Source organism: Amphiura filiformis, chromosome 9, assembly GCF_039555335.1.
Source record: "Amphiura filiformis chromosome 9, Afil_fr2py, whole genome shotgun sequence".
Lineage (NCBI taxonomy): Eukaryota > Metazoa > Echinodermata > Ophiuroidea > Amphilepidida > Amphiuridae > Amphiura > Amphiura filiformis.
Window position 1 is genome coordinate 8,267,627 of NC_092636.1, and position 20,762 is coordinate 8,288,388.

A 20,762-nucleotide genomic window follows, 5' to 3' on the forward strand; every position below is an offset into this window, starting at 1 on the left:
ATATATTCAGCAAAGATACAAAAATCGTGAGTTATTTATTTTGAATACATATTCAGATGTATTATATAAATCATGATTTGTACAAGCTACTGTGCCAGCTACATCTCTGAGCTACTGGCCACCCCTACACAATTTTTTAGTAGTCTCATAGGTGGAAAACATTGAAAATGGCGAAAGAAAGTGGAGAGAAGTTCTCCCACTCAAAAATGCTTTTCAGAACAGATGAAGGGCTTCCTATTACTTTTCGAATCCGGCCATCAGAAACAAAAGCTCGGTTGTCGGACCTTATTAAAGTAGGTTATTTAATGGTTGTCTATCAATTACTGGGGGAGGGAGAAATAAGAGTGGTGATCATTGTTGATAAGCTTACAGCGCCGCGGGAATTTCGAATTTGTCATGTCAGAAATTAATATTTTGTTCTGGGACTGATTCGGACTAGAATTTGTCATATGATTTTGTCTTTTTGACATGTTCTGAATCTGATTGAATGATTTGATACTGCACTGTCCAACACTCCTTGATTGCTTGGCAAAGGTAGAAGTGATCCGGACAGGGTTGTGAGCTATTTCATGATTTATTATTAAGGGAGCAATCGTTATTTATGGCAGGGGGGGGGGGGGAATGGGTAAATTTAGGGGGGAACACGAAATTTTTTTGTGATCTTGAGGGGGGAACCTGAAATTTTTAGTTGAACCAGGAGGGTACCCTGTGTAAAGATAGTCACTTGTGCTGAGCATGAAATTGGTCACTTATCGCTCACTGTTCAAAATGTGACATCTACACCAATTACAGTCCCCGAAAGTGTCTACTTTTTAGCCGACCTCAATTCCGAAACATTTAGTGATAGTTAAAAATGCGATCCCCAACCCTTTGGTTACCTTTGGACGAATTTTCGAAATCTCCATGAGTCTCCGTGTCTGAAATTCCCGGTACAAACATCGAAAATGTCGCAATTCTCAGTTCTCGGTGATGATACTATATCCGCATCGCTGTTTTCATACATGAATATGCATATCTCTGACCCCTGTAAGGTCAAAAACGTGGCGTGGATTTCAACCAATCCGATCCACAGTTTAATAAGCAGCTTGATACTGACGTCATATCTGAGGTGACCAGGAGGCAGGAGCTACCATTTTGGTAAACTGAACTCGACTCGCATGCGTTCTTTTGGTTCACATAAATCGAACAAAATTTTCAATAACGGGTAATAGTATGATTTCAATTTTTTATTAATGAAGTTACTTGTAGTTTTGAGGAATGACAAAGTTGTTTTTGGAAACTTAGATGTTTGTTTCAACTGATGATGTAGGATCGCAAGGTGAGTGAATTCATGAAGAGATTTGCTTGTTTGAGTGATAGTAGGATACGGGATGTAGGCTAGTCCTCTGTGTTTGACCGGCTCCGACGCCTCAATTCACAACGTCTCAATTGTACCTGCTTACCAGACAGCAATACTGCGTATTGCTGTATGGAACCAGATATACCAGGAGGGGGGATTGTTAAATTTTAAATGGAGAAAATTGGGAAAACAAGGGGGAACGCGAAAATTTTGAGCGGACGCGAGGGGGGAACGCGAAATTTTTTGTCGATATTTTTGCCAAAACACCCATGCCCCCCCCTGCCGTAAATAACGATCGGTCCCTAAATCTCTAACAAATATAAGCAGAAGAAGAAGAAGCTTGCCTTCCATTACCCTGAGTAAGGATAAACACTTGTGCTGAATGTCAAATTGGTCACTTATCGCTCACTGTTCAAAATGTGACATCTACACCCGGTCCCCGCACTCCGTGCATCGGCGGGTATTCATGCTTGTCGGTGAACTTTAAAAACACCCCCTTTTGCATCTCATTTCGCGAAGTTTTAGGGAAAAACACCCTTTTTTAGCGATTTCATGAATTATTTGCCCTTCGACAATACCCCTATTTTCGCTAAAACGCGAACGATATTTCTAATATACCCTTTTCTGGCAGAAACGCGTAGGCTGCTCGATGAAAATACCCTTTTTTCATTTTCGTGAACACGTGGTTTGAAAAAACACCCCTTTTTTGTGTGTTTCGCGAATCGCGTTTCTTCATTTGAAAACACCCCCTATTTCGCGAAATTTTCGACGAGCATGAATACCCGCCGATGTACGGAGTGCAGGGACCGGGCATCTACACTACACCAATTATGCACCGCAACTTTGGCACCGCACTAGAGCATTCTAAGTTATTTCCTTGGCTCTACATCCTCTGGAGGATTATGCTGAGTATCAACGTAGAAGTAGAAGCACTGAGTCCCCGAAACGGTCTACTTTTAATTTTAGCCGACCTCAATTCCAAAACATTTAGAGATAGTTAAAAATGCGATCCCCAACCCTTTGGTTATTATACCTTTTTGTAGAAATCTCCGCGGAGTCTCTGTGTCTGAAATTCCCCGGTACAAACATCGAAAAGGTCGCATTTCTCAGTCCCGGTGATGATACTACATTGTATATCCGCATCGCTGTTTTCATACATGAATATGCATATCTCTGACCCCTGTAAGGTCAAAAACGTGGCGTTGATTTCAACCAATCCGATCCACTGATTGTGATACTGACGTCATATCTGAGGTGACCAGGAGGCAGGAGATACCATTTTGGTCAACTGAACTCGACTCGTATGCGTTCTTTTGGTTGACATAAATCGAACAAAATTTTCAATAACGGGTAATAGGGAGGATTTCAATTTTTATTAATGAAGTTACTTGTAGTTTTGAGGAATGACAAAGTTGTTTTTGGAAACTTAGATGTTTGTTTCAACTGATGATGTAGGATCGCAAGGTGAGTGAATTCGTGAAGAGATTTGCTTGTTTGAGTGATAGTAGGATACGGGATGTAGGCTAGTCCTCTGTGTTTGACCTGCTCCGATGTCTCAATTCACGCGGAATTATTCATACCTGGCACCTGCTAACCAGACAGCAATACTGCGTATTGCTGTATGGAACCAGACATAGCCTTGCATTACATACATCGAATGTATGGAGCCGGTATATAAACCATCTTAAGGCTTGTCCAATTGTCAAAAGCCGTAACTCACACATGCGAATACGATGAGTGTAGCCTTGCATGCCATAGTAAAGTTAGTCTTACTAGCAAGACTTCAGTCTTTATCAAAAACATAATGACATCTACGGACCAGTAGCTGAGTTACTGGAACTATTCCGAATAATCAGTCCCAGAACAAATTATTAATTTCTGACATGATCGTGTTCTGGGTCTGAACTGTTTCCATATGAAATCTTGATGGCAAATTGGACAAAAGAATCACATGGATGGTTCTACTTGACAGCTTTTTAATCCCTATTCATGTTACGTGAATCACGATATTGTGGACCATCCTTCTGATACTTGAGTGTTTGGACAAGCTGAACGGTCTTTTGTCTACCTCTCTGTAAACAGACGAGGAGGTCGAAATTGTCATCCTCTCCGAATAGGAAAGTCAGCGTAAATAGTACGGCACTTAGAAGTAAAGTACACTCTCGAGCAGGGCTGTCAACTTTTGGAATTGCTTGGCGTGCAGGATTTGCCGACTCAATGTCCATTTTGAATTCAGTTGGGTTTTTTAGTCAAAATTTCTACAACTTTTACTACCAGATTTTTTTTCCAATATCACGCACATTTTCATTTTTTTTTAGGAAAGTACAGTCTACTCTAGTTATGGCTGCCTGCATAATAAAGCCATGCTTTTACATTGTGGTTCTTCAAAAGCAGAATCTCTGATTTGGATTTTTTGTGCTCAGCGTCGCAGAATCTACAATTTCCGAGTGTTTGTGTATCGTAAAACCTCCAATTTTGGTTAACTTCATATTATAGTTTCAAGCCCGGCCCACAACCTCCGATTTTGGAATCTTAGTGCCTGTTGCTGAACCTCCCAATTTCAAAGTTTTTGCCTGGATTAGTGGATAGATACACAAAACTTTTGATTTTGGAGGTTTGAATAATAATTTAATAAATTATGAGTTTCAAGGCTGCAGAACCTGCAATTTTGGATTTTTTGCACCCACTGCCACCCATTGCAGAACCTGAGTAAAGCTGATTGTAGTTATCTGCCCACTGCTCCACACTCACCTGATGGGCATAATTATGTTATATGATCAATCAAAATCAGTCGGAAGTCTGATTTTGAGATATACCCAAACAAAGGAAGTATTAACCAGGGCCGTTCATAGGGATTTAGCCGCCCTAGGCAAAGCCTCTCCCTGCCGCCCCACCAACCAAAGCATACGAAAAAAGTGTTAAGGGGGGTTACCCCCTTGAAAACTCATCAGTTTTGACCTATTTGTATTCGTCTCCGCCCTGTGCCTTCTTTCATTTTCTCTGCCCGCTTCTTTTCTTTTTCCTTTTCCGCCAGGTTTCTTTTTCTCTTTTCGCCCCTTTTTATTTTTCCTTTCTTTTTTTTTTTCTTTTTATCCGCCCTCATTTTTTCTTCCTTGTTTTTTCTTTTTTTGCGCCCCTCTGCGTTTGCCGCCCTAGGCGACCGCCTTACCTGGCCTAATGGTCGGAACGGCCCTGGTATTAACCTTTTGTTTTCTATTGTTTTGGAAACTCTTTACCTGCTCATATCTTTGGAACTGGTTGTCCAAATGCAATGGGGTTTTCTGCAAAATGTAGGAGGCCGGTCGAGCGCAGATCCGTACCGTCGGAACACACTTTTCAATACGGAATGAATGCTAACCTCATCGTGACATCATCCAAGCAGCAAAGTTCATTTCCCATTGAAAAAGCGTTATACGACGGATCTGCAGTCAAACATTCAGGTAGCTAACTGCTTTGCAAGTGCTGTTTACAATCCTATATATTGAAACTGACAATTGAATATGTCCGAGTCTGACTTCAGACTGATTTTGCTTGATCGCACCACATGTACATGTATATTGTACCAATTTTTGAATTTCACCATGCTATTACTAAATTTACCATCAATGTCACCTTTTGTTACTTTTTGCCATCAGTATGGTGGAGGTCTTGTAACAAGTAAGAATTCTGAAGAAAATTATATACAGTAAGTATATGGAATCTATTATTTTATCATGTTTGAAACAGTTGGAGGTTGTTTAGAATGATTTCTCATTGCTTGAAAAATACTTTACATCAGGCAAGAGAACACATCTATATCAATTGAAATGTAATTTATTTAAAATGTGTTAACTCGAAAGTGTGTTGATTGCCTCTTTATGTCAAAAAGGCTTTAGCTAAAGAGGCGTCTGGCGGATATTTGGACACTCTGTCACGAGAAGGGATGCCCTACAAAATGCTAAAGGCATCCGTGAGGCCGTCCAAAAACAAACCACTGTTAGGAGCCTCTAAATGTCTATAAAAAAGTACTATATGATACGTTTTCGCCAAGTACGAACTTCGATGGGCGCCATTTTGTTTAATCTTCTTTACTTCCAGGTTTGGTAATAGCGCCATCTCTTGAAAACTTGTGTTTGCATTTATTCATTTTGGCCGTTGATGGCGCTCGTCCATAATTCCAGACTGGGTAGGATGCCCTACTTTGAATCCTGGCTATTGCCCTGTTTGTCACCTGTTGTCAAGAAGCAGCTTCCTGAATCCTATGATTGTCTTTGTGAAAAATAATGTTCCAAAATTTTTAATTATTTATAAATAGTCCACTTTTTAATTTTTAAAGGGTGTATAAATCAGATTTGTTCATTGTGTTTTGTAAATTGTACCACATTGAAGCCTGTCTGTTTCCCGTTGCACCAGTGGTTTTGATATTAAGCGAAATTATGTTATCGCATTTCCTCTATTAGTCGCCCAGCCTCTTCTATTAAACGCCTCCACCATTTTCTTTTTAACCAAGATGTTTAAAAATGCTGAAATTTTCAGGCTATCTTGTGTAGTAAGCTTACTATAGTACAGTACACACACAATCGCTACATGGCGTCGGTAGTTGGCGAAAGTCTGCTCGTAAACCCCTAAGTGAACCGGAAGTTATTGATCCTAAGTTCATAGTTTGTGAGTTTTAAGCTTTAATGATTTTAATGGGAATTATCGTTCTAAAAATGAAAAAAAATGGCCTCTAATAAATATAAATGCCCCCTTTTGGAAAATGCAATGCCCGTGGGGTATTTAATAGAGGAACTACATCTCTGTTGTCTAAATGGAACATATTTCAGGCCTGAAATTCTATTACTGAGATAGTGAGAAAAATATGTGCTTCTAATGCCAAAATCTCCAAAGTCCTCATGAAGTGGGGGATGAGGCTGTTGATCTGGTCACACCCCTGTATAATAAAATCATACATCAGTTTTTGTGGCAGATTTATCTGAAAACTTGGTATTAACTTCAAATTATGGTTTATTAGCATAGATTCTAAAAATAATTGTGGTTTTATATTTCAGCCTATATATTAAAGGTGATGAAGCCATTCCAAATAATGCTGTAAAGGCACAGTACATAGATGACTGTGTGGCCCAGAACCAGCAGCTTGACATTGACCAATACAGGTGGGTACAAAGTTCACCAATGACACAAACCCATTTCCTTTGATTTCCTAAAGTTCTGTACCTTTCATGGTTAAGTATCCTCTGCTATCTTCTATTATTTTGTGCATCTTGGGCCATCTATTGATAGATATTAGTTGTAAAAACTTCAGGTCCCTTACAACCAAAAACTTAGATGAATTTGAATTGCTAGTGCTATATTGTGTCTTGTTTCAAGTTGAGTGTAATATGCCATGTTGGATTTTCCAACTCGGCAGATTCGAATTAGCGCAGTATGGACCAGTCGCCCTTCTTCATATGTGTAAACACCCCACAGGATTAGGTTAGCATGTGCAATTGAATCTGCCACTGTGAAATACAACATGGTCTTACTCTCAACTTGAGATGAGACATATGAATATATATGGTCAAGGGGAATGAGTCTAATATCACATATTAATTTGGAGTTATTGGCAAGAAAATGCTCAAATTCTTGTGTTTCTTGTTGTTTTCAGCAACTGGTCAATTGCCTATATGGCAACCAGAAGTTTAATTGTCATGGTGTTACATCAAAATGTTTAAAGGGATATTTACTGAAATAATGAATATTTTTGACATTAGAGACTCATTTCCCGTCACATTCTTGTATATGTATCACACCAGGTTATCCTTGGCCAGTTGTCAATTGAAATTATAATTTTGAAGAATGATATAAAAATAAAATGATCATTTTGTTTTTTTATTACTTAACACTCTTTTGTCATAAGGGTCCCAAAAGATGCTCCCATCAACAAGAAAACAGACCACTCATCATCACCAAGTACATCAGTAATCAGCACAACGAGTACAGTAAAAGGGTAAGCATTGTTTTGAGGAAGGGGGTCAACAGTGCATTTCCCGGGCACATGGGTGGCACAGGCCGGGTGGGCGTAAAAGTGTTTGAGACCACACATTGTATGAGAGCACACAAAGTTAATCTTGTTGAAAAGAAATTCTTTTGGATGACTAAATTAGGAACAAGTCACATTTTCCCATTTCATAATTTTAACTTGATAAAAAAAAGCACTAGACAATATTGTGCAGGAGAGGTCTCAAGACTAGTCTCCAAACTGAAACCAGGTCTCGAGAACTATGTCATGGCATTGCTAAAGAACTATATACAATACATCACTGGTGATATTGATCATATCGTGATAAATTTTAAGACTAGAAATTGATACGCAAGTATTCAAAAGTGTAGAGCATTTTGCGATGCAATGCCAGGAAACTGGAACGCTGTCCACGTTAAGGAATTAGGTACATCGCAAGTGCTTCATTGAATTTAGAAAGGTAAAATCTGACTACAAACTTGGAATATTATTGCCAAATTGTGACTTTATCAGCTTTCATTTGGGAGTTGTTGAGTCTATAGTTTATTGTGAGGTCATCGTCTCATCGATGAAGCAGTAAGAACCTGATTATCGGATTGCGATAATTAATATTATCTCACGATATTGCGATATTGCACACCCTTAATTGCTGGCACTTGATTCAATTCTCGCACCTCAAATTAAAGAGGACATTCATAGCGCACATTGTGGTTACTTTGATTTTTGAAATCTACCCTTACTTTGGATGTGGGGTTATGTTCAAACACTGTAACTTATTCTTTGTGCAGACTGAACTTGTAATCATTGGTTCAGTGTGTTAGCTCACAGGGCCTTATGTAATAAATGTAGGAACATTTGGAGCTGAATGTATCTGCATCAAAAATTTTATCCTTGATTTTATGTATAGCATTAGTTGTAAACATAATATAATTATTTGACAGGCGAGCTGCATACACAGAAGAGGAAGATGAAGCCATTCTATCTGAAATAGCTAAAAATCCCAACAGCTACAGAGGTAATAAGATCTGGAAGAAAATGGAAATGATGAAGGTGAATACTAAATTATTCAATCTAATTAGAGCTGCGTGATTTCTAAGAAGCGACATGCAGGGCATTTATTGTGTATAGTCCAATTTTTCTTACCTGGTTGTGATGGGTCCAAGCTACGGCCAGATAAGTGTAAAATCTGGATAAGTGAATTGTGTGCAATTCTGCATTGAATGTCAAAGTGTGGAAATTAGGACTACAAGGTATGACTTATCATATGGGGTGATAACACCGAAAACTTGTATTGGATAACAAAGACAGCGCTGTACGCAACAGAAATATGTCCTTTCAAACGTTGTAGAAATAGGAACAGTAATTGAAACTATCCAGAGGCAGGTTGGTTGTTTTTTTGTGACTATATCAGCAATTCTGTACCCAATTGCTGCTAAACGTGCACTTTTCTTTAGATCACCTCAAATTTGATAGTGACATCAATGCTTTTTTTGCAGTTGTACCGCAACCATACATATGTGTGCCATAAACTCTGTACGATGCACCTTCCACGATTGTGAGATCTGATACCACGACAAGCGAAATACTGCCACCAGTGAACCTACATCAATACCAAACTTGAAGGGAACCACATTTTGATAGAGGATGCTTATACATGGGTTGCTCATTGGGGGAGGAACCCGAATAGGTCAAACAGTAGATTTTGTAATTAAAACAGTCCCATGGTCATTATCACAGGGAAGGTCATACTAACGCTTACAGTGTTGTGTCTAGTTAAATTGTGTTTATTGTATAAGTTTCATCACATGTCATTTTATTGTGAGTTTCCTAATCTTCTCCCCTCATTACCGTACCAACTGCAGATTACCAATCATTCCTGGCAGTCCATGAGGGATAGATTTGGTAAGAAATTGGAGAGCCGTTTACCTGGATACATCGAAAAGTACAAGGCATGTGTATTGAAGAAATATGGATTCACATCATCAGAATCAAGTGCTGAAGATAAAGGTGAGAAATCCATTCTAGTACTGTTCCTCTCTGCTGTTTTGAGTTCATGGTTGAAGAAATTCATCAGGATTGGTAGAATAAAGTCAATCAAAAGGTTCTTATTTCTGATCCAATAAATTGCACTTACTGTGTTACGTTTCGATAGCCACTCGGTTATCTTTATCCGAATGAAGACTGCTACAGAAACCTGGTCATCCAGTTTGATCCAGTTTTGATGAACTGCTATATCCTGTGTCAAAAACCCATCAAAACATCCAATAGGAAAAAATCAACTGGCAACACCAAGTTAATCACTAAGAAACCAATAGGTGATTGGATGACCAGTTCACAGTAGCAGTCTTCATTCAGTGTTGATAAAGATAACAGAGTGGTTATCGAAACGTACACAGTAAGTGCAATTTATTGGATCAGAAATAAAAACCTTTTGATTGTTTTGAATTCATTTGTCAAGACCAAATGAAAAACTTATGTTTTTATGCTGACAGTTTTGCTTCTTCCTTTCTAAAAGCATTGATAATGTTATTGATCCTTTTATTTGGAGGGGGACACATTTACCGGATGTTTTGGATTTCCCAGAAGTTTACTCCTGCCTCCAGCATTGGTCTTGAGTATAGGATCAATTCCAAAATATCTGGTCCAGGTTCCTGCTCCAAGCAGATGGATCAATAACATCATCAATGCTTTGAGAAAGACAGAACTTGACAAATGAACTTAAAACAGCCGATTAATTAATCGACCTGATGAACCTCTTCAATCACTGTTCTTGTCTGTTGTCTGATCTTAGCTGAGATTCAAACTGTGAAGTTCAAAACAATGTGCGATAGGTGTTGACCCTATTGACAGTCTCATTCCTCCTATTTACCCCATCATCATGCTGATTTTCGTAGCAGGTGAAAGCTTATATTTAGCTCATGTGAAATTTTAGGCCTGAATGTGTTTAATTTGGTGATTACCTCCCCTTAACTGTTCTGTGGCCACACATATGTGACCAGCTCCAACAAAACCCGGAACAAGTCGCCAGACATGTTTTTGAATTATAGGCCTTTAAATGAAGGCCTTTAAACATATGATAATCCCTATTCAATCCTGTGTAAGGCAGGAAACTAATTGGCCCATTACTCAGAATAGCAATTTGGCAAAAATATCAAGGTATCATTTACAAAATTACCCATATCTTGAAAAGTATTGATGCTATTTATATTTATGTTGGTATCATTTTAAAGCTTATTGTCTAGTGCTTAGCTGCTTACATTTTTATGCAAATCATGAAATGTCAAAAATGTGACTTCCTGGTTTTGCCAGAGCGGGTCACATTTTTGCTCCTAGAATCTAAACTGCTAGAGCAATTTAACTCAAAATTAAAAATGAAAATGTATGGTTGATGGGCCTCGATGTGGGGTAGTAAACACCATACAATCAGACCAACCACCTTTAAATCTGTAATTTATCTGATTTGTTTATTTTCAGGAAATGAATCAAATGGTCCACGTAAGCAAAATAAAACTGCAAAGAACAAGAACACAAATAATAATCATGTTGAGGAAGAAGTACAGGAAGTAGATCTAGTCAGTGATGACTCCTTTGACAAATCTCTTAGGGAAGGTGCTGCGGAGATTGAACAGGTGCCTACCAAATCAAGAACACCTTGTAAAGAAAAGCCAAATACTGTTGAAAGTAAACAGGGCAATGATTCCGGAGGAAAACAAACCACTAAGCTTGATTCAAACCAATCGCACAATCAAAACAATTCAAGTGAGAAACAATCACAAAGTGACAAACCTCGGGTCACAAGAAGTCAACACAATCAATTACCACAAGAGACTAATGATCAAATCCAGTGTTCAAGGGTTACAAGATCCAACCAAGCTTTGTCAAGCCCTGCAAAGAATAGTAAACTTGCGTCAAAAAGAAAGCCTGTCCAATCTGAAGGATCTGAAACGGAAAACATTCATAATACCAGGTCTAAAAGAAAGTGTGAAAGTCCGAAAAAGTTACATCCACTCATGCCTAACTACTCGTCACAAGATACAGAAGGAAAGGACACAGGAGAAGAGTCACAATCATCTCCTTTGAGGAGAAAGACGCGGCAAGCTGGGCATAAGAAAAACTTTAGGAAGTCATCGAGAAGGAAGAAGATGATGATGATGGAGGATAGCAGTAGCAGTTCTGATGAGGAGGAGCATAATGAACCAGCATCTCATAAACCTCAACGGTATTGTTAACCCCATGAGAACTACCTGCCGATTGGCTAAAAAGAAGTTTTTATTATCAATTGGACCAATCAGCAACATTGTTAGAATAATTTCACCACACAAATAAATTATTTGCAAAGCTCCCTTCTGATTAGTGATTAAAATGAAGATATCATGTAATTGACCAATCAAAGGCAATGTTAGATTGGCAGGTAGTGTTCAGGGGGTTAATCATCTCTTTTGTTGTTTCATTCTTAAAAATTTGTTTGCAAAAAAAATATGTTATAGCATGTTTTGATTTGTCAAATTCCTGTGAAATGCTTTGAATTAATTGTGCTATTGAACACCAAACTAAATTTCTGACAATTTCTTGCCACGAAAAATCATGGAATAGTCGTAGTACTTTTGATGAACTCAAAAAACTTTTACTTTTGTTGCACCAAAAGTAGAATTATAATTGATATTGAAGTTAAGATGATACCTACAGTAGATGTTATTAAAAAGTTGTAAAGTAACTTTTTTATTCTGACTACTTGCACACTCACATAGATTTTTTAGGAACCGTACATACTGATCATGAGATACTGTATAAACCTTACTATAATGGATTTCAATCCTCAATGCAGGCTTGATCGTACTGCCATAGACAAGATTATCAATGAAAGAGACAAGAGTGATGAAGAGGAATCTGTCAACAGTGATGATGATGATGCAGAGACTCAAGTCATGGAGGTTCAAGGTTAGTGTTAAAAGGTCAATATGTGACACGATCTGGTCCATGGGGGCCAAAGGAAGCATTTTTGAAAATTGAGTTACTGTAATTGTTACACGTACAATAGGCTATCATTTACTGAAAACACCAGAGGTCTAGCATACGTCGTTCTAAAGTTATGAAGGTTTTTGATGTCTATTTCCTTATGTATTTTTTTGTTTTTTACTCCATATTTTCACCTTTATCTCAGTTTCAAATTTGCCGCCTTTGGCCCCCATGGACCAGATCGTGTCACATATGACAATTTAAAATTAAATGAGCTAGCAGTTTACAGTTAATTTTTTTTAATCAGATTTTCTTTTGTTATATATATTCCAATTGATTAAACAAAATTCTTCTCAACCTCTGAAGTCCATCAAAGTTGCCAACCCTATTGCAAGAAAAGTTTGCTTGTCCATTTTGAAGATTGTGTGTCCAAATTGTGTATCACATCCTAGGTGTGTCCAAAATAGTAGATGGACAGGTTGCTAGCTGAGACACTGCATAGTTTTCTTGTCATCTCATTCATTTCTTTGGGTCTTTTGAGCTTCTTCTGATCAGCACAACTGCATTTTGCAAAGAGCAAGCCAGACATGCATGTTTGACTGTGTCCAACTGAAGGTGATCTTACCATACATTGTAATTGAACACATTTTAATCTTTACCCAGAGCAGCCAGTGCCAGTGGCGGTGGTACAACGGAAAGGGGGGCAATCCCCCAATATTTTCTTCCTCCCCCAGTTTTCCCCCCACCTTTGAGGCAAAACCCCCAAATTACGTAAATCTCCACTTTTTGCGCAAACTTTGCCGATTTTGCCCCCCTGAAATTTGCTTTTCCCCCCCGGCCCCCCCCCCTCCCCCTGAAAAAAAAACAACTTCCTGGTGCCGCCACTGGCAAGTGCACAAATATGAAGAAAACAAGTGTATTTGACTGGATTCTGTTCGTCATCCTTCGTAATACTAACATGACACTCTAACCAACTGAGCTGCAGGCATGCTGGAGCAGAGTGAAGGATTGAAATTGATAGGCTTAGGTTTGAATGAAGTTTATCACATTTATATGGGCTGGCTGGTCGGTCTGGGTAAAAATTAAAATTTTTTCATTGTATCAACCCAGAGAACTAAGTATAATAATTTTCCATACATTGTAATTGTCTACCTTGCAGAAGTACCAGATTCACTTCCTGATAGTCAAAATGATGATCATGTAGAGGCATTAGATGAAGATGTGGAAGCTATACAGGTAAACCTTTCTGCTGTTGCTAGGGGATGTGTTCATGGCAGTGTTGGGTTGCTGTAGTTTTAGTGGCAGAGGGGTGGCAGTAGCAACCATGTTGTACTCCTTGTGACCCAACAATAGCAGTGGTGACAGTTATATTAATCTTTGAAATGCCTTGATTTAATCTAAGAAACTTAACTTCTCATGTAGTATAGAGCCTATAGACCCCTTCCTGGACCCCCAAGTTCTAGAGGCTAAAGTAAATTATTTTTGAATACATCTGTGATCTGTGCTTGTGTCGAGTGTACACAGTAGTGGTAAACAATTACGCTGATTGGCTGATCAACAGACATAACAACAAGATGATTTACCCATTGGTCATCAATGTGTAGAAGGGTAGAACATGTAGCATCTTCTACACGATCAATGGCATACCCAGATCACCGAAGTATTAAAAAATTTACATTAGTGCTTACCCCTGCTCCTGGGGTGCCCTAAACTTCATTACTTGTCAAACATTTGTGTCACTTGAAGGAGTCAGTTAGTTTTCCACTGTGGCTTTTGATGCTTGCTTGCTTCAGTGATGTTCGTTTTGCACTGCTGTCTCAATGTCAGAAGTCTCAAGTCCAGCGTCTTTTATCTTTTTGTTTTGACAGGGTATCATGTCTAAATTTGAGATATCTGCACAAATGGCTCTGCATGCGGTATACATAAATAGTGGGGATATTGATGCTACAGATCACTTCATCATGACAGGACAACCACCTGAAGGTACATTTATATAAAGTTGACAAGTTCTACGTCAACTCTTATAACTTAATTTCTGTACAAAATTGTGATACTGACATCACTGTTACTTCAAAATACAAAACACCAAAATGGACTGAATAAGATCTTTGATATGTATATTGTATGTTCCTGCCATAAGTGCCATACAGCTGACCATGTTTGTTAAGGGATCAAATCAAAATTCGACCGCCGGTTCCGGGCGTGTTCCCCCCAGTTGTCAGAGGTCATTGCTATATGAATAATTCAAGAATTCATGAGTAACATGAGAAGAACTTCAGGGAATGAAAATCAATTCTGTGTATGTATTGTACTACATTTGTATAGAAACCACTTGAAATGAATCCTCTTGAAAATTGTATTACTTGCGCGGAAGACTGGATGATATCAAACATTTATGTAAACCAGGGTGTGACGACTGACCTCATTACTACATGTATGTATATTCCCGTAGACTTTTAGAACCGCCCGGAATTGGCGGTCAACCTGCGGTCGAGTTTTGATTTGATTCCTAACACTGAAAATAGTAGTAAATATATTATTTTGAAAAATATTTAGACATTCCATTCTTTTTCAAGATTTCTTTTTTAAATGTCTAAGGCAATAACAGGTAACATTGACAGGTCGGCGCCAAGATAGCAATTAACCTCTCTCCCACTACCTCCCACCCCAGGTCTAAAAAAAAGGGAGAATAAAATCAAGATGTTAAAAATTGCCAAAGTGGGGACTAGTCTTAATCCCTGAACCCTATACGCTGGCGAAGTTACGTAATAATCGGATTAACTACCATAGCAATAGGTGAAAACAATTTTTGAATATACCGCGCTGCACTGATACGTTCACGCGGTACCTCTTCTTTGAACCATATCATGCTGATTACTTTCACCTGTAAGATTAGTATCTTTGAAAAGAACAGTATTGTATTCAATCTATGATTGCAGACATACACAGGTGATGAGTGTAACCTGCTTGTAGTGCAGCGATATGTTCAAAATTGTTTTCACCTATTGCTATGGTAATTAATACGATTAATTACGTAACTTCGCCAGCGTATAGCCCTAGTAAGGGTTGGGCCAAAATGGGTTTTTAAATCATTTCGTTCAGATGCATTTTCATGAGTTTTATTGTTCCATTTTAAACATGAAATGAGAGGACAAGGACAGAATTTTACAGAAATACTGACATTGGGCTACTCCAGTTGTAATCCATACACCCTATGGAAGACCCTCTTAATCTTCCATACAGGGAGTGTGAATTTTAAAGGGTGTTACCTGAATGAGGGACTCCATTTCGAGGGCTTTTAGAGCCAGAACTAGCTATGTCCACAATTACATGTTACTCATTTCGGCAACAAATGGACGGTTAATTCTGCCCTCTATAATATAATGTAAGTGACTTTGGGGTATGTACATGGTCACTTATGCCTAACTAACCATGCTAACTGTTTAAGTGACCATGCATATACCCCAAAGTCACTTGCATTTATTATGAGGGCAGAATTAACCATCCATTTGTTGCCGAAATGAGTAACATGTAATTGTGGACATAGCTAGTTCGATTTGAAATCTACACCCCCTGTGTAAGAGGTTAAGGTCATATCTTCCATAGGGGGTGTATGGGTTTTAACTAGAATAGCCCATTAGCAATAAGTTTATAAGGAGGAAATAAAATACCTTTTGCTTGTCCTCATGCCACCAAACAGTCAGAGCAAAAAAGTAAATTTCACATATATATGTTTTTGTGAAAATCACAGAAAATTGTCTGACAAGATGAAAAAAGTTTTATTCTGCATCTCAAAAAAAGTTCAATGCATCCATTGCCGACTATGAACATGTGCTCAAAGTATACTGCTGCATTTTTATTCTGATTATTTGACTTCATTTTGTGTGAAAATGTTCTTCATCTGCATTAAACTGCAAGCATGGCAAGAATTTGTGATTTTGAAGTATAAAGGGGGGGAAATTTTTTCTGACCAACCATGTATCAACAGTGGCAAGCAAACAATCATTTTTTCACCTGATTTCATACATTCTGTTATTTTGCAACAGATCTTGCTCTGTGGATGAAAGATGATAACAGCAAACTAGATAGCTCTAACCCAGATGACATCAGAAAGCTGGTGAGGAAATTTGGTCAGGAGGAGGTTGCTGCACGTCAAAAATACCTGGATTCTTAAGAGAAACTCACTATGGTCACAAGGGTGAAAATAAGAGCTTTTTTTTGACCAGGACTCAGTTTGGGAAAAGAGTGTGTTCTGGTTCAACTGAAGTTAGTCGGGACTGAGAGTACTAAATTAGAGAGGCGCTACTTCAATCGCAAAAGTGAGGACAGTATAAGCTCAAGAACTTGTGTAAGAGTATAGACAGTCTGTCATGCGCACACTTGTCTCGGCCATTGCAAAAGGTGACTGATAGCCATATATGACGATCATATGACCATATTTAGAGAATGCGCCAATGATTGACAGCGATGTTTGTGGTTCATTGGGCGGAGCCATTATGCCCAAATTAAGCTGTTGTTATGCAGACATCACGCTCTGCGAGCGGTACAAAAAGGTGACCGTAAAAGGTTTATTACGGAGGGCGGTGCACAGATTTCAACTGTTCCTCTGACCCTGACTGTTTATCATGTAGACAGACCGTGACATGACGGCTGTGTACAAAGCAGGGGATCGCGACTGTTACACAGGTCTTGTCCTCAGAATTCGGTATAGGCAATTTGTACAGACTACTACAGAGTACAGTTATCCTGATCGGGATCAAGACTCGCGTTTATTTGATAACAAACAGCCAATATGGTCTATTATATCACTCATACATAAATTCTAGACAGTTCATTGGTTGATTACCATTTACCATTTTTACCATCAGCTTCTCTGTGTGATAGTTTTTACCATCATAGTGCTGGGCCGTAGTGCGCTTGCGCCAAGCCGTGAGCTGACTTTTAGACTCGCCGATTTGGTTATGGGGTGGACCCCAAATTGTGAAGTATATCACGGCAAAACATGGTGTTATGTTGATGAAAAAATGTATTTCCTACCTTAAATAGTATTTTAGTAATAGAATTTATGTATGAGTGATATAAAACAAATATTAACCGTCTTAAATTTGTGTAATGGTCGACCGAGTGATTAGATTTCGACCATTACACAAATTTAAGACAGTTAATATTTGTATAATATCCAATGGCATCGTACAATAGCTTCCATTCAACAATGGTAGCTCAAATTCTGACCTCAAATTGCATCAAAAACACCATTTTGGTTCACCATTTCCTATTTCTTGCCTATAAACTGTATGGTGATGGGCTATGGTTCAGGACGAAAGGTGTAGCAGGGTATTATGATTTTTATTCTCAAATGAGCTGCAGTAAGCAAGTAAGAGGACTGAAACAAGACCAGTAGCCAGTTTATTCACACCTTTGACTATTGGTCAGGTTGGCAATTTACTATTTTTCGGTCACAGATGGGAAATGCCAAGGAAATAGCATGACATCAAAATATGGTATTATTAAGTTAACTTTTTAGATATGTCAATGTAAATGTTGGTATTATTAAGTTAACTTTTTAGATATATACATGTATGTCGTTGCAAAATATGCTTTGAAAATACAAGTTCATGAGTATTTAAATTGAAATTGCTTCAGTGTTATTTTGCGGTAAATACCTGTATTTGCCACCCAGTTTTTCCCACCTTTGGATTACTAGCCATCTTTGCTTTGGTTGGATTAAACAGTCTTTGGTACTTCTTCAGGAGTTTGTCAAACACATGAATTAGGTTGTATTGCCCCTCGTCTCTGTTCATGATGGTGCCCTGTTGTCTGATTTTCACTGCTTCTTTGATCCATCTTTTGTATCTGTCTGCCTCTTTGCCCAAAATCTATTCTTAGCCTCCTCCCAGTCAATGATGTGGTCTTTTTACCCAACTCACGTGTTTGACGATCTCCTGAAGAAGAACCAACTGGCAACCGAGTTGCTAAGCAACAAAAAGTCTTTGGTACTGTTCTTGGTGCTAAATATCTTATACAGTTAAGTTTTTTGTCTTTCTCAAAGTTTAAATTGGTACAAAAAAGCTGTTATTTTGGAATATATATACATCTTGGAAGGGTTTGCATGAATTGAACACTTTCTTTGTAACATTAGAATGAACACAACGACAGGTGATTGTATTTCAACAGACAAACAAAATGAGAATGGGATGAAAATACTGATCAGACCAATCTAACTTATTATTGGAAATACCAACAAATCATGCAGTGTATCCACATGCGAGCATTTGTTAGTATGTTGTGTTCATTCATATGCTATTCTGACTTGAGTACATTTATATTTATTATAATGAAACAAATTATTTTTGTGATCTTGTCCTGATGACTGATGATGGTAACAAAAGAAACTTATCAACAGAAAAGTTTTAAAAATTTGGATCTTCAAAATAAATTGCAAGTGGGTCTTCTAATTTTTATTGTCAATAAGCTTTTAAAGTTATTATTTTTGCTTAAGGGCTGGGGTATGAACGTTTAGACAGTATTTATTGTGGGACATTAGAGCACATCAGACATATCGAATTGCATTCTGAATACGAAGAATGTCATTCTGATATCAAATAATTTTGATTTTTTGAAATTGCAATGTAATACACATTTTATGGCAAATGATTAAAAATTAATATTTTTGATATTTAACAGTACTTGAAGTAAACTTTATAAATCTGATGATTTATACTTAAAGTGTATGTAGGTGGGGTGAAAAGTTGACGATCAATTGAAAATTTTGACCTTTCGTATTGAAGATATGGATTTGTTTCCCAAAACACACAAAAAAATCGGTCTTTTTGGGAAAAAATCCATATCTTCAATATGAAAGGTCAAAATTTTCAATTGATCGTCGGCTTTTCCTCCCAGCTACATACACTTTAAGATTATATCATTAGATTTATAAAATTTACTTCGAGGACTGTTATATATCAAAAATGTGAAAAATATCAAATTTTAATAATTTGTCATAAAATTTGTATTATATCGTGAATTTCAAAAATGAAAATTATTTGATATCAGAAAGACATTCTTCAGTATTCAGAATGCAATTCGATGTGTCTGGTGTGCTCTCATGTCCCACAAAAAATACTGTCAAACGCTCATTCCAGATCCCTTAAAAGTGCCATGTATAAACTTAGCTTGCTGGGTGAACAAGATTTAAATTGTATATTAAATGAATATCGAATATTGTATTATGAATGATACTGCGAAGCCAAAATGTTAAAATAAAGTGATTCTTTTACAAATTGTTTAATTGTAAATTACATGTACATTGTGTATAAACATTTTTCTTTAGTTTGATATACATTTACATATGTACAAATGTAACAAATTATACCAATTAGTGATCCGATATGAGTACTATCAAAATAATATGCTGCCTGTAAGTTAATCATTTTATGCTTATTAAATGCTGGGAAAAGCATAACAGATAATTTGTGTGTTCTTGTATTTATTAGGATTCTGATGTATCAATAGAGGATGATAACAGGTCCTTATTTTTAGTCCAGTTTAATTACGGGAAAATCTGGGTTAAGTCGCCACTAATAAATTGATATACTCGGGGAGCTAGGACCACTTTCTGTGCACCCCCACAGGACCAAACCAAACCAACTTTTTAGGTTCCTGAGATGACCCCAAAACATAATCAGGATGTTCCCAAAAATATAAACTGGCCCCAAGGGGGGTAAAAGGTCATCGAACTTTGCATGGGGTCAAAATTTCAAACTTGCTCAAATTGTGTTGAAAATCATTCCAATGTATTCCCCTAGTCACAAGGATTCAGAAAATGTATAGTTTGACCTATCTAGGATGTATTGTTCTCGAGTTATAACCAAAAAGGTCAAAGGTCACATTTTTGCCTCTATAGGGGTCGAAAACAACAAAGTGCTCCGATTTTGCCAAAAGAGGTGTCAAAATTGTTCGTTTTGATGAAACAAATCAAATAAGGATAGGATTGCACCATCTTGGATGTTTCGTTACCTAGGTAACACATCAATGCTAGGGCCTACTTGACCTATTTTGCCGATCGTAATAGCACCAGATCAATTTCACATGCATCCATCCATCTCCCAAAAATTTGCAAAAAAACATGAAAAGTCCCAAAAAATCCAAATAGTGGAACAGTGTCTAATTTGCATGAATCCAAAATGGTTGCTTATACACAGGTGAAATTTCTCAGTGGGTCAAATCTGGTTAAAACCCACCATACCAGTGTATTCCTTATCGTAAGGATTCTGAAAAACCATTTTCTTTAGTTTCTGCATGCAGTTAGTTTTTTTTTTGCAGCTAGTCTTCTGGTAAAGTTAAATTCATGTGTTTTTGCTATCTACTGAAGATAGCTCAAATTTAATTTGTTATTTTTATCTCTTGAATGAGATATATTTTAAAATTGTGTTAGTGGTGCTATCTACTGAAGATCAATTAAAATTTATTGCAATATTTTCTTTTGGT

General features: G+C 37.6%; 1 protein-coding gene across 1 annotated transcript; it reads left to right on the top strand.

Annotated features, from left to right (window-relative positions):
• The first annotated feature begins 159 nt into the window (after positions 1-159).
• LOC140160579 (uncharacterized) lies at positions 160-17,751 on the top strand. The gene is made up of 11 exons (XM_072183821.1): positions 160-293; positions 4,975-5,024; positions 6,370-6,474; positions 7,218-7,307; positions 8,261-8,369; positions 9,182-9,326; positions 10,794-11,538; positions 12,145-12,257; positions 13,435-13,511; positions 14,144-14,258; positions 16,322-17,751. Exons 1-11 carry the CDS (start codon positions 168-170, stop codon positions 16,447-16,449), a joined length of 1,803 nt encoding a protein of 600 aa, XP_072039922.1. The 5' UTR covers positions 160-167; the 3' UTR covers positions 16,450-17,751.
• The last annotated feature ends 3,011 nt before the right edge of the window (positions 17,752-20,762 follow it).

Excerpts from the sequence above, each read along its gene's own strand:
- LOC140160579 (XM_072183821.1), top strand. The coding sequence starts at position 168 with ATGGCGAAAGAAAGTGGAGAGAAGTTCTCCCACTCAAAAATGCTTTTC. Across the intron at positions 294-4,974 it reads GGTTGTCGGACCTTATTAAA|TATGGTGGAGGTCTTGTAAC; the intron begins GTAGGTTATTTA and ends TTTTGCCATCAG. Across the intron at positions 7,308-8,260 it reads ACAACGAGTACAGTAAAAGG|GCGAGCTGCATACACAGAAG; the intron begins GTAAGCATTGTT and ends ATTATTTGACAG.